The 14763-nt window shown below is 41.3% G+C and overlaps 1 protein-coding gene across 3 annotated transcripts in view; it reads right to left on the bottom strand.

The window, feature by feature from the left end:
- Rtn4 (reticulon 4) overlaps window positions 1–14763 on the bottom strand; it is a 59984-nt gene that overhangs the window by 28594 nt on the left and 16627 nt on the right. The window contains exon 3 of one of the 3 annotated variants that reach the window (XM_085692320.2): window positions 11743–14085. The exons of the other annotated variants lie outside the window; for them this stretch is intronic. Within the exon in view, the coding sequence (XP_085548446.1) occupies window positions 11743–14085 (2343 nt within the window). The remainder of the gene's footprint in view (window positions 1–11742; window positions 14086–14763) is intronic. 3 annotated transcript variants of the gene reach the window in all.

Here is a 14763-nt window from a genome sequence, read left to right as displayed (position 1 = left end):
CAATGCAATTATTTGAGAACGCTGTCACCAGACCACATCAAGGATGAAAATGTGTGACCTCTTCACATAAGTCAAGCATCCAAGACAATTCAACAAATACAAAATATTCCCAGGATGGTATTTTTAAATGAGCTCTTTAAAACTGAAAAGGATAGTTTGCCTTACCAGGTGATGGTGTCTTGCCTTTAATCCCAGCACTCAGAAGGCAGAGGACGATCGGGCTGTTACACAGAGAAACCCCGTCTCTAAAACCAAACCAAACCAAACCAAACCAAACCAAACCAAACCAAACCTGACAGACAAGGACAAGGAATGTAGCTAACTGGTAAGTGTGTGCACAGCAGGCACTTGGTTTGGGGTTCTAAGCCCAGTTGCGACACAACAAAAGCAAACACCAGAAGACCAATAAATCCTCAATAGAGTGAAGCTCTCGCACACTGCCTTCGCGTTAGGTAGTTCCTAAGGGAAAAGTCGCTGGCATTATAAAGCTCACATAGCTGCAGTGCTTCACTTGTTTACTAATGTTTAAAGTGCTGAGAACATGTGCAATAATACATTCATATATTAAATGTACTTTTAGTATTGCAGACTTATATTTAAGAAAGCAAATTGGAAGCCTTTAAATTCAGTAAGCATTCAGCCTTGCAGAACAATACTCAATTCCTTAATTTCAGTTATTACAATTTATGCTTAGTACAGAGAAAACTAGCTGGCTCATAGGTACCAACTGACATGTTTACTTACTTCTTTCTCCAAGTTTTAAAACTGAAGTTGTTTAAGTTAGCTAAGCAAAATATTTTAATCTGGAGAGCCAACAAGGCAAATTTATAAATATATAATTTATGGGGTATATTTTCATATCAAGCCTCAACTTAGTGGGTTTACATACCAACCTTTTTTCCCCCAAATGAGCCACAACCCCAAATGAGGTAGTATTCTGTTTTCTCTGAAAAGTACAGAATACCATCACAGACCAAGCTTTATGTGTAATGCTGAATAACAAAAATAAAGACCTACAAGGAACCCCAAAACTCATTTCTGAAGAGTATGTTCTCTAAAAATACCTACTTTCAATGTTTCTCTTCCCAGTCAAAACACTAAGTTTGTTACTATACATTTAACTAAGAAAAACAGTTCATAATTTAAAAAAATTCTGAAAGTGTCCATAAAAAAATAAACAAAGCAGTTAGCATGTGCAAGCATCCCCAGCCTGGCTTAAGCCTGTACCTGCTGGGAAGATTTCAAGCTGAAGAGAACACGTGAAAGCCCAGCGTGGCACACGCCTGGAATCCATCATGGGGTGGATTACAGGGCTGAGTTCAAGGCCAGCCAACACTCTACAGAAGAGAAACAAAACGACAGAGTGCCAAGCCCACACTGCTGCCACCTCAGCCACCTAACCCAGCTCCCGCAAGCTCCACTCTTCCCACTTCTTCCTTCGACTTTTGACGTCAGCACAACTTTTGGCTTGTTTGTTTTCTTTATTAGGTTTAGAGACACAAAGAAATTAAGGGAAAAAAAAAACAGCCATTTGCTTGAAAATGTGGTTAAGACACTGCTTGTATACTGTTTGGGGAAGCTATAATTCCTTTTCCTATTAACTGTGGAAAACCAGAATCTTTTCCTAGTATGAAACAGTGACTTACAGAGTAGTCTTGAAATTAATTTTAGGATTCTGAGCAACAAAGATGTTCTTTGATGGGGAGGCATACCTACCATACCTACCACACCCTGTCATCTAGCGCCCTCTATGGGCTAAAAGTCAGCACTTCAACACTGCTCAACCACTCCAGAAATGGAGAAAGGCTTGTGAACCTTATAACGACAACATTTAAAACATAAAAGATCATTTTCAAAGTCTCTTAACTTCACATAGTAATTTCAATAACTTAATATTAAAATCCAGAGAAACTGAAAATGATGCTGTTCAATGAGAACATACACACACACATCGTTACTTCTAAAGGCCCAAGGTATTTCTAAATTTACAATTTAAAAATTATGTCATTAACCCTTTTACTGTAATGAAAACACGTTAAGGAAATAGGTTTGAGAAATCTTCAAGGTCATTTCAAAATGCTTATAATAGCATGACTCAAACATTTAACTCTGTACAAAATGTCAAAACTATCTACAAGCTTATTTTTAAATCATTAGCAAGTGTGAAATAGATTACCTACAGCTCACTAAAATTTTGTGTACCCAACCACATTTAGTCAGTATCGCATACTTAATTATCGAATATTCCACAGGACTGGTTTTCCATTACCAACACTAGGTGGCACCAACACCCCAGTCTGCATCTGATTGCCTGACTGACCACTGGCAACCTAGCAAAGGCTACTACTCTTTGCTAGGCCTCCAGCACTTCTCCGGGACAGCTGCCTGGCACCAGGAAGCTACATCAGAATATGATGGGGAAAATAACTCTGCTAGAATCCAGACAATTATAAAAAATTAAATGTAAGTAAAAACGAGACACGTAATAAAAAGAAACAAGCTTTCTTTGTTAGCCGTCAAGCCGACCACTGAGATGTAAGGCAGCATAAGAATCTCTAGAAAATGAAGTCAACATTGTAACACGAGTGTGCAGCCTGCGTACAGGGACATAAAATCATAAACAGAACACGGAAACTTTAAAATAAGCAAAGGCTGGACAAACAATTCAAAAAAAGTAAAGCACAAATGGCCAATAAATGAAATCCCAGTTTGGGCATAAAATACAAGAAGTTAATAAAAGGAATACAAATAAGGAAGCAGGAAGTTTAAAAAATCCTATTTTCAGATGTTACAATTCTACGAGAGACCCTCATGACTCAACAAGAAGGCTCAGAATCTGCTAAACGCTATCTACAAAATGGTTAGGATTCAAAGTTAACATTAAGAAAGACACCAGCAGGCTGTCTATATGAACAAGTGCATACTGAACAAAGCAGAGAAGCAGCCCTCTTTACAGTTGCCTCAAAATATAAATAAAGAAACAATGTGGAGTGGGGAGAAGTGGAGGCCATTTAGTCACAGCACTCAGGAGGCAGAGGCAGGAGCTGAATTAAGCTCAAGGCCAGTCTGGTCTACATAGGCAGTTTGGGGTTCTAAGCCAGTCAAGGCTGTATAGAGAAAGAAACCTATTTCAAATTTAAAAAGCCTTGGAATAAATCTAACAACAGAAGTTAAAGACCTCTACCATGAAAATCTTTAAGACACTAAAGAATAAAATTGAAGATGTAGCTGAAATGGCTCACTAGTTAACACTTGTTAGACCACGGTGACGTTCCTAGAATGAACATGGTAGCTCACAACCATCTTTAACTCCAGTTCCAAGAAATTCAAAACCCTCTTCTGACCTCCCTAGGTACAGGCATTCATGTGGTATACATACACACATGCAGAGAAAACACTCATACTTAAAAAATAAATCTGAAAAAAATTAAAGAAGAAAAAGACATCCCACGATCACGACTAGGCAGAATATAAAAATGACTATACTATCAAAAGCCATCTACAGATTTAATGCAATCTCCACCAAAATACTAATGACATTCTTCACAGAAGTAGAAAAATACAATCTTAACTTTCAAAAAGAAACTCAAAAGACTCCAGATAGCCAAAGCAATCCTGAGCAAAAAGAAATAATGCTGGAGAGATTGCCGTTTCAGATTAAGTCACACTGCAGAGCAAGAACTAAGTAACATGGCCCTGGTACAAAAGCAAACGCACATCGGAAAGGACCAGACAAAAACCTATACAACTACAGCCACTTGATTAATCGCTGGAGAAAAGGCAGCCTCTTCAACAAATGGGGCTAAGAAAACTGGATATGCACATATAAAAGTATGAAACTGGACTATCTCTCAACCTATACAAAAATCAACTACAAATGGAACCCAGACCTTAGGTGATGCCGCAAACACTCACACTCTTAGAGAGAAAACACTTCAAAACAGGCACAGGCAAGAACTTTCTGGACAAAATTCCAGCTGCTCACGAAATAAAGCCAACAAAAGATAAACAAGACCTCAAGAAATTAAAAGGTTCAGTATAGTTAAGTAGACAGCCTATAAAATGGGAGAAAAAAAACTGTATTTGTCAAGATTAATATCTAACAAAGAACTCAAAAATGGACTAATGGAAGCTCTCAAGAGATGAGATACGTTATTCAATAAAAATACAAAAAAAAGTTCAAACTCACTAGCCGTCAGAGAAATGCAAATTAGAAGTAAGGGAGACCCCACCTCACGCAGGTCACAACAGCAGTTATTAAACACAACAGGCTAGTGAGCTGGCTTGGCTGACCAGCAAAGACACGAGTTTGCCAAGCCCGACACCTGAGCTTGACCCCTCCAGGTCCAATATGGTGGAAAGAGAGAACTGACCTCCACACAGAAGCCACGGCAGGCACCAGCATGCACATGCACACACAGAAAGTAACAGATACATGTCATAAAGTATTTTTCAGTCAGTTACCAACAAATGCTAGCAAGGTTTTAAACTTAATACATTGCCAGCCATGATGGAATTCAGCAGACAGTTCCTCAAAAGAACTAAAAATGAAATGCCAGAGATGTGGCTCTGTTTTTTAAAAGCACTTGTTCTTGTAGCAGACCCAGGTTCAGTTCCCAGCACCCACACTATGACTTGCAATCATCTGAATCTCCAGGTCAAGGGGATCTGGCACTCTCTTTCGGCCTCCAAAGGCATCAGACAATCACACAGTACACATATATAAATGCAGGTAAACACTCATACAAATATGATAAAAATAAACAAATCTTAAAAAAAAACCCTAAAAGTAACAGTAAGACACATGATCCAAATGGACCACTCTTGGGTATCCAGGTACCCAGAGGACTCCAAGTCAGCATACTGCAGAGACTTGGACGTCAGCGTGAAATGCAACACCATTCACAGAAGCTACTATGAAACCCACCTAAAATGTCTAACAACCAAGAAAGGGATAAAGAAAATATGTTACATACACACAATGGCATGTTTTTCAGTCATAAAGAATGAAGTTACATTATTTGCAGAAATATGGATATAATGAAGTTAATTGTGTTAGGTGAATTAAATCAGCCTCAGGAAGACTTTGTATGTGATTCCTGTAATTATCCCTAGAGTAAAATACATACAATTATATTTGTGCATGTGATATGAAAGCAGGTGTCCCAACTTTCTAGAGGAATAAAGGACACGGATGGCGGGGACGGGAGAACGGGAAGAGTGAAGGAGTAAGGTGGGAATGTGGGCATTTGTAGGAAATGGTACTTGCTTGGGTCTGGGAAGACAGCTCTGCCGTTAAGAGCATTTGCTGTTCTTGCAGAGGATCAGGTTTCTGGCAGTTCCCAGCCTTCTGTGACTCCATTTCCAGGGATCAGGAGTGCTCTCCTGAACTCCAGACACCACACCCACATACACACAGGCACAATACTCAAAAGGTATTTTTAAGTACTTACTTAACACAAATATCATATACAATATAGATCAGTTGCTAGTGCTTGCTTAGCATGAATGAAACCTTGGTTTGAATACCACTCTGCATAAAGTGTTAGTACCTGAAAATTCCAGTGATTGGAAGGTGGAAACAGTCAGAAGGAGGTGGTTATTCTTTCTAAGTACTATTTGCTTGTATGAATGTTTTGCCTGTGTGTGTATATATGCACTACTTGCATGAGAGAGTGTCAAATCCTCTGGAACTGGAGTTAATGTTGGTTGTGAGTCGCCACAGGGTGTTAGGAACCAAATCCCAGTCGTCTTCAAGAGCAAAAGCTCTTAACCACAAAGCCATCTCTAGTCACATAATGGTGTCACTTTTGGCTACATAAGACAAATCTAATTAAAAGATATAAAGAAAGCATTCTAAGACTGGGCTGAAGAGATGGTTGAATGGTTAGGAGCAGTTGTAAATCAACTACAAGGACTTTGGTTCAAATCCCAGCACCCACCTAATAAGCTGGACATGTTGTGTGTGCCTTTTAACCTCTAAACTGTGAAGGGTAGAGACAAGAGGACCGTTAGGGCTTCCTGGCCACCAGCCTAGACAAAAAATGGGATCCCAAACTGGATTGATAGCCAAAATGACCTTGAAATTGTGATCCTCCTGCCCCATCTCTCGGTGTTGGATTACAGAAAAAAACTATCACGCCTACTCAAGTAAGTGTAGCTTCTACCTACTTCGAATGCGGGCCCAACAAGACCAGCAGCTCTCAAGGAATTATCTAGAAGGGCTGAGACTCACAGTCTTGTGGGCTGAATCACTACCAGATTCCTAGATTCCTACACTCTCTGTCAAGAGATAACCATTGTTAGCCCACTTGAACCACAGCCTATAAGCCATCCTGGCAAAATCCTGTCTCTCTCTCTCTCCCTCTCTCTCTCTCTCTCTCTGTGTGTGTGTGTGTGTGTGTATGATTGTGCACACGTGTGCACACATGCCAGATAAGTTACTTGAGATAAAGGATTTTTTGTCTCCCTACTCTAAAAGTAACATACTATAGTACTTCAAACAACCTGCCAAAGCAATTATAGGTACCTGTTTTTAATATACTGATTGTAATTAAGGAAATTATCAAGCTGAAATCTAATCTAACGCTCATTCTTTTTATAGAGAAAAAGCCAACACCTAGAGATTGTAAGAAATCTTATCATTCAACTATATTTACTTACATTTACACTATTATGTAGATATTTACTTCCTGTGACTTTTATGGAATATACACATTTGGGTTGTTTTGTTTCCAGACAGGGTTTTTCTGTGTAGCCCTAGCTGTCCTGGAACTTGCTCTATAGACCAGGCTGGCCTCAAAGATACACCCGCTTCTGTCTCCCAAACGCTGGAATTAAAGGCTCACACACTTGTTATATGTAAATTACATTCTATTCCTCAGTGAGTGAACATTATAGTTTAAAAACTACTGAAAAATTTTAATGTTTAAGGACATGGGAATGCTAATTACCTTGATCATTGCATATTTATCCATTATCAATTTGTACCCTCTATATAGCTACAATTTTATCAGTTAAAAATGATTTTCTTAGAATAATCTAATATAGTGTCTAAAAATGGGGCTGGAGAAATGGCTGCGAAGATAAACACAGGCGTGAAGGCCAGAGTCTGGATCTCAGGAGTTACGGCAGAGCCAGGGGGGTGTGGTGAGCCACCCACCAGAACAGGTGGACAGGGAATCCCTACAACACACTGGCTACCCAATCAGACCTGCCTAAAGGTAGAGCAGAGTAGGGCACAGAGGATTCCCAGCCTCGGCCTCAGGGTACACACACTCTGTCTCTGCACAAACACTCAGGGGAGAAGGCTCAGCTAAAGAGTTGAGTAAGTCAGGTGGTGGTGGCGCACACCTTTAATCTCAGCTCTGGGGAAGCAGAGGCAAGCACATCTCTTGTGAGTTTGAGGCCAGCCTGGTCTACAGAGCGAGTTCCAGGACAGTCAGGGCTGCACAGAGAAGTCAGCACCCAACCCATTCTTCAGGGTCCTTACCGAGCCTTCAAAGGCACTGCTATTTCTTTATTCTTTTATTGTTTTGTTTTTTGAGACAGGGTTTCTCAGTAGCTTTGGAGCCTGTCCTGAAACTCGCTCAGTAGATCAGGCTGGCCTCGAACTCAGAGATCCTCCTGCTTCTGCCTCCCGAGTGCTGGGATTAAAGGCGTGTGCCCCCACCCCCACACTCTTTTTCTTTTAATTCTAAACTAGAGCTATAGATCCCTAGGATTACTGAAAGCAATCTAGGTTTTGGGAGGTAGCATGAAAGTAGAGGTGATCTCACAGATATTTCTATACTGGTCACATGCCTTCTTCTCCTGGCCTTAAACCCACTGTACATCACACCGCTCTGTGCTTCACTGTCATGTCTACTGGTTCCCCCTAAAGCCATTGTAATTCGCCGTGAGTCCCTTCGAATCCTTTCACTAAGGCCTGGCTCTTCCTTGACTTCCCTGTGCTGCTTCTAAATCACCTGCTTACTCTCCTGTACTTTGCACAATTGGGAGACGGGGTGTGTCAAGTATTCTCTGCTAACTAATGCTGCTTCCAGATCTAGACTATCATTTCAGAAGCCTGGCTCTATCTTATTGCCCCTGCCGATTTTCCCTGTCAGTCATCCCAAATGCCTTTTACCATTTTACCCTAAGACTCTTAGGGGTTTTTTTGTTGTTGTTGTTTCTACTTTGGTGTTCTGGAGTCAGGGGTGGTGGCACCTGACTCCTCATGTATTTAAGTACATCACAGAGACCACAGACTGTTTACTAAGACAGGATCTCTCACTGAACCTCGAGCTTGCAGACTTGCAGCTAGCCAGCCCGTCTAGCGTATTCCGCTGACTGCCTCCAGTGTGCCGGGATTAGGCCACTGAGCCTGCAAGCTTTCATATGAATACTGGGGCTCTGAACTCTGGTCACATGTTTATATCAAGTGATTTACCCACTGAGCCATCTCCCCAGAACCTGTCTTTTACCATAATCTCTATCTGAAGTCCTGTCACTATCCTAAGTGACTTTAATGCATATGCAATACATTTCAACCTTTTGGTCTCAGCAACTTTCTTCAGGGTCAAACCTCTTATAATCAACCACTTATAATCAGCGCTACTTTATAATCAACCCGAACTGCTTTTGCTCTAAAATTCTAAACTCGATATCCGACACATGCATCTTATTTCCTGTAACATTCTGAGTCACAGTTTTATTCCTACCACTTTTGGTTCTTAACCCTAATTCGCACCTAGAATTCACTTAATCTACTCTCTATCAACTCCCTATTCAGTTCAACGTGAATGCCAGCCCATCATGTCAAGGACTGCGGACTACTTTATCATTGTTCTCAACTCTCTTGGCTCACCGTCCTTCCACGGCCCACGTAGTATGCAGGCTGCTCGGCACACTGGAAGTCAATAAAGCACTTGCCTAGCACGCCCAAGGCCCTGAGTAGTCACTGTACCATCAATGACTAAGTTCTTGACGCACTGCCTTTGCATCCCTAGTTGAAAACATTTCACAGTTATTTTGCCGAGTGTGTTTCTGCTCATTCTTAGCAAATATTTCACATACTGCTTTAACATTAATATCAAACAAGTCCTCCTTCAGCTTCAGACACAAACCCCTAGCAGTAACAATACCCATCCACACCCCCTTTCCCTGCTGCTCTTCTGAAGAGGCAAGCAAGCCTCTCCCTCCCCTCTCCTTCTCTTTCTCATTCCCACCCACACATTCCTTTCTGCTCACTACAGCAGTATCCCTTCACCTAAACTCTGGAGTTCATCCCAGCACCTAGGATCGACTACTCCAGACATCATAAGGGGGTAGGGACAATCCCCTCAACCCCATATTCCATTCCCCCGTGAGCTTCTTGTTCCCAAACTGTTGTCAAGTGTAGTGTGCGTGGGTCCTGGTCCACCCACTTAAGTGTACTTATCAGGCACCTTCCCTGCTTTTTCACTCCTTAACTCCTATGTGTTAATCTTTGCTTTTGGTTTCCTCTTGCTCCTCTGTGGCTTTAGTTTTTAGATCCAAGTTTATGGCAAACATACACATACATATAATAGCCAGACAAGCTGTTTCTAAGTTTTGAAAGGTATGATATCAGTAAATGTCTTTGCCTCAGTACTAACATATTCAAATTGAATTTGTCTTCTCCCAATCCCATTTTATTTTCTCCTGTCCCCATCTCCATTTTTCATGCTGTTAACTCACACACACATGGCAGGAACCCAGAATCTTGGCACTGTCTCTGACTTCTCTCCATATCCTTCATGTTCATATTCAAACAGGAAATTATTGTGTGAATTTTGATCACATTCTGATGCTCCCTAGACTGCCAATAAAGTTTGCTTTGAATCAGAGGGCAGAGATAACTACCAGCTGACCAAAATGAGTCACAGAGGTTTTGGAGGACCGAGGAGATAGACACAGGTAGTAGAGGCGTGGGCTTAGTCTGGGAGAGGAGGTCAGAACCCAGAGAAGTGGGTTGCTTCTCTGCTGCTTCTCACCCCGATATCTGACTCCCAAGGTTTACTGATAAAGATAACTAGATAAATGCTACAGGAAATCTCCATGCTCAATTCATTATCTGAACATTCAGAATTTCCTCTTGTAACAGAGAATTAATTTGCACACTGGTCTGACACTAGCCAGTGCTAGCTAATATGTAAGTATATTCAGTAAATACAACATAATTGCTATATATTTAAATAGAAAACACAGCCAACAATGCTAAGAAAAAAGTTGCTGGGACTCACGTGTGTCATTTCACACTCACAGCTCATCTCCTAATATCAGTCTCCTATATGCAAAGACCAAGGCCTAGCATAATGGTCATCACAGTCTTCACCTAGCAACTGATGGAAGCAGATGCAGGCAGAGACCCACAGCCAAACATGAGGAGGAGCTATGGGAATCCTGTGGAAGTTGGGGAGGTAAGAACTGTAGGGAGCAAGGTGTCACGGATACCACAAAAACAAAACAAAACAACCACAGAATCAGCTAAGCAGGGCTCACAGGGCTCATAGAGGACTGGACCAACAATAAGGGAGTCTGTGTGGGTCTCTGCATATGTTACCACTGTGTAGCTTGGTGTTCTTGTGGGGTTTCTAGAGTGGGAGCGAGGGCTGTCTCTGACTCTGTCCCCGGCTTTGGGGACCCTACTCCGCATGCCAGGTTGCCTCACCCAGCCTTGATATGAAGGGATGTGCAGAATCTTACTGTAACTTGGTATGCCATATTTGGTTGCTATCCCTGGGAGGCATGTCCTTCCAGAAAGGAAAGGGAGTAGGGGTAAATCCAGGGGAGGAGGGAGTGGAAACTGTGGTAGGGATGTAATATATGAGAGAATAAATAAAAAGAAAAAATATGTGCAAAAAAAAGGTAAATGTTGAGTTAAAAATATAAATGGGTAATCTGAGCTTTTCATAAATTCAGAGCATGCTTCAATTAATCACGTTTCTGAAAAATATCTGTATTTAATGTTTAGTCTCATACCTCTCACTAGAAAAATAATGCATAAATACTAAAAGCATGTTACAAAAATGGTCATGCTTCACAAATTTGATTATGAAATCATTTCTAAGCTAAAAATAAACACATCTGAAAGAACTGTTTTAATATCCCTTGCTTGTCATGTTATCAGTAACACTGAAGAAAAAATATATCATGTAAGATAATTTTACAAATTTTTTTCTGGTTCCATGATGCAATTTTAACTATGGAAAAGATAACATCAAAGGTGAGTGTTAAGTAGAAATGAAGTATGTAGAAATAGCACTCAAAACTTTTTTGTATTCTTGTTTTTTGAGGCAAATTCACAATTATCTTCCTGCCTTAACCTCCAGAGTTCAATTTGGATTACAGGTATTATACCACCATAGTTGTCTGGAATTAAAACTTTTCTTAATTTTCTTTTTCTGTTAATTTTTTGTGTAAGTGTCTCGCCTGTGTGTATGCCTGTGCATCACATGTGTCTGGTGCCCATATGGGTCACAAGAGGCATCAGATTCTCCAGAACTGGAGGCACAGCAGGCTGGGAGGTGAAACCTGATCTCGTGGAGGGCGAGAGAGCAGCAGGTGCCCTTAGCCACCGAGCCACCTTTCCAGCCCCACAGAACTAAGCTTTTTAACTGAACTAGTGAAATAGAGACTAATGAACACGTTGTACTAGACACTATAAACATCTGCTACAAAATGTTATCTGTGTTCCACGGTAAGCCAGAAAGCTGGTGAGATAGTGCATGGATTGATTACCTGAAGTTTTACTCAACTCTGATGAAAATACAGCTGACAGTGATCTGTCCTCTTTCTCCGTATCAGAAGGAAGTTTTTTCTCTGCTTCTTTCGTAAGTACTTTGGGTTTAACTATGCTGCCCGGATCTGTCTGAGGTTCCAAAGCAGAAACATCTGAAGACAATAAGGACACCTTAGACACACTGGACCTATCTTTGGAGAATGCTTCTGGAACATGGACTTCATCTTTAGGATGTATATTCTTGAAAGAAAGGTCACGGGGTAATTCTGAACAAGGCGATGACCCAGCCCCACTCTGGACATGAGCAATTTCACTTCTGCTGGATACTTCTAGGCCAGAGTATTCCTTGGCTAATTTAGGAGAAGAATCAGCTTTAGAACTGACAAACGTGGGAAATTCATCTATTATCTCAATTGGAGATGAATCTGAAAATGTTTCACTTTCTTTTATTTTGTCTTCCTTAGAAGTAATCGAGTCATCATTTGAATAAATCGCAGTATTGAGCTCTTCCATCTGCAGAGGAATTCTCTCCTTGTTGGTCAGTGTGGGAACTTCATTAGCTGAAGCATCTCTTGTAGTATGCAAATTGGGCTGAAAAGCCTCTAAGTACGGCTTTCCGACCTCCTGGGGCGAAGCACTGAACCTGTCCCTGTGTGTGTGTGCTGTTACTGTCTCGGACACTTCAGCGAGACTCTCCTTCATCAGCACCACAGCTTCCTCTTGTGTTTGAGGAACTTCGGGAATTGAATCATCACTAAACAAGTCAACTGGTTCAGAATCAGGTGAGGAATCCTCCACTAGCTCAGAGTGCTCAGGCACCAATTTCTCAAATTTCGCTATTTCTGAATAATTAGAAAAATCTGGACTTGGTTCAGTGGAGAGTTTTGTTTCTTTAATTAAATCGCATGCAATGGATATATAAGGGGCTTCTGTTTCCTGAGCAGCTGCACTAATGCTCTCACGCTCTGCAATGTCTTCCTTCATCCCCGAAGCTTTCAGCGCTACGTTCATGGCTTCTTCATATGGCGGGGGATTTTCAGGCTCAGGCTTTGTGCCGTCGTAACCAACCGATGGGGGTGCTTCTAGCGGGGATCCGCTGGGCTGCACTACAGGGGCACCAGCAGCGTTTGGAAGGAGAGAGCTGAACGGTGCTTCCATAACAATGTCAGGCAAAACTGGGGAAGGAGTTGCTTCAGATTCTTCAAATGATGGGCAAAGCTGTGCTGTGGGGTAGAGGGATTCTTGCACAGCTTCTGATGTCTGGACCAAGTCCATTTTCGTTTCATAAGCCATCTTTGTACCCGTGGCTTCATTCAGTTCACTTTCGCATGCTTCCTGAACTAAATCTGGTGTCAGACCTTCCGGCATGTTCGCCACTTCTGCCTCCGTCACCTTTGATAAGCTATCTGTTGTGACATAATCTGCCTCAGAGTCCTGTGCTGCCACAAGGAACGGGTTTGATGTTTTGGGGCTAGTCTTCTCTGGGATAATCTGGGCCTTCCTTTCTTCTATTTTTTTTTCATCCGTTTTATTTTCTGAAGTATGATCTAGCAGAGGGAAAATGTTTGCTGCAATGCTATCAGATGCACAGGTGATGTACGCTCTGGAGCCATCCCTCACAGGCTCTGGGGTGCTGGGGAGAGAAGCGTCATCAGGACTACTTGCACTATCTTTTCCAGGACTTTTCTGCTCCAGGTTATCTTCGAAGCATGTTTTATGCACTCTATTCTCCAAATTACCTGCAGCAGCCAACACGTCCCTAGTCTCCTCACCAGCATCTTTCACTTCCCACGCTTGCTCAAACGGCTTAAAGTCTGCATACTCTTCCCTCATCGGTGCTACCCCTGACCCTTGCATTTCACTAAAAATGTCCTTTGTCTTTTCCGGAGACATAACTCTGTCTTCTTTAACCACTGCAGTGGGGGTCACAGGTGACTCCTGTGGACCACTAACTACTTCCTCTTTGTCTTTACTCCCCACAGTTACTTCTTCCTTAGTGTTTTCTACCAGCATGGCTGACGCTGCTTTTGGAGAAGCAGTGAATGATGATCCCATTTCTGAATATTCTAATTCTGAAAACTCTGTTAAATCTCTATCTATAAATGGATTTGTTGCCCTCATTGGCAACTCTTTAGAAGCTTCATTTACAGTTTCTTCAATGGCTCCTTCTGCGGATGACACCGCTGATAAATGACCAAGGTACTCGCGCTCTTTAAAAGAGACAGCTGAGAGAGGAGACAGAGAGGGAAGAGAGGCAGCAGCCTCAAGCAGGACAGATGGGAAATCCTCTTGAGCAGGCGGAACAGTGTCACCTGGCTGCTCCTTCAAATCCATGCTTTTTTCTGTGGCCATGGACAGAAAGGGAAATTAGAGAAAGCCAGTGTTCTCGGACAGAATGCAAGTTTTATGACAGATCATCAAAGTATTAGTAAAAACTGACTATTAAAGTGAAATGTTAACAGTATTTAGTTAATAAATACACACAGACTTGGATCATTACTGAAAATATCAAACTATAGTCAATTTTTAAAAGTACTGGCTACTGCAGAACATAGTTAATGTTTCTACCACACAGTAGCCAAGTGAGGACTCTAAATACTCTCATTACAAAGAAATTGAAAATATCTAGATAATGGAAATATTAACCAGCTTGACCTAACCATGCAACAATGAATTAATGAATCACCACACTATACCCCGTAAATATAGTTATTAATTTAAAGTACCTACAGAAAAAAATGACATGCGGTTTCAGAAGCGGTTACCTACTATGCAGAGACATAAATCAAATCTGGAAAAAAAAAACCCTCAGGTATTACTAACTGAAAATAAAAGCTACTTTTAACTAGTTTAAAGAGAAAATAAGATTTGATGAGTAACCAGCTGTATAAACTCAACAGGGTACTACTGGATTATCAAAAGCCAAAGACAGGCATTCCTTTATATAAAGGCCTGTGGCTATACAAAGGCAAACTATTTAAAGAAAATGAATTGTTACTACGTAAATATAAATCAAGAGT

Source organism: Myodes glareolus, chromosome 8, assembly GCF_982192425.1.
Source record: "Myodes glareolus chromosome 8, mMyoGla1.1, whole genome shotgun sequence".
Classification (NCBI taxonomy): domain Eukaryota; kingdom Metazoa; phylum Chordata; class Mammalia; order Rodentia; family Cricetidae; genus Myodes; species Myodes glareolus.
This window is presented reverse-complemented; position numbering and strand designations above follow the sequence as displayed.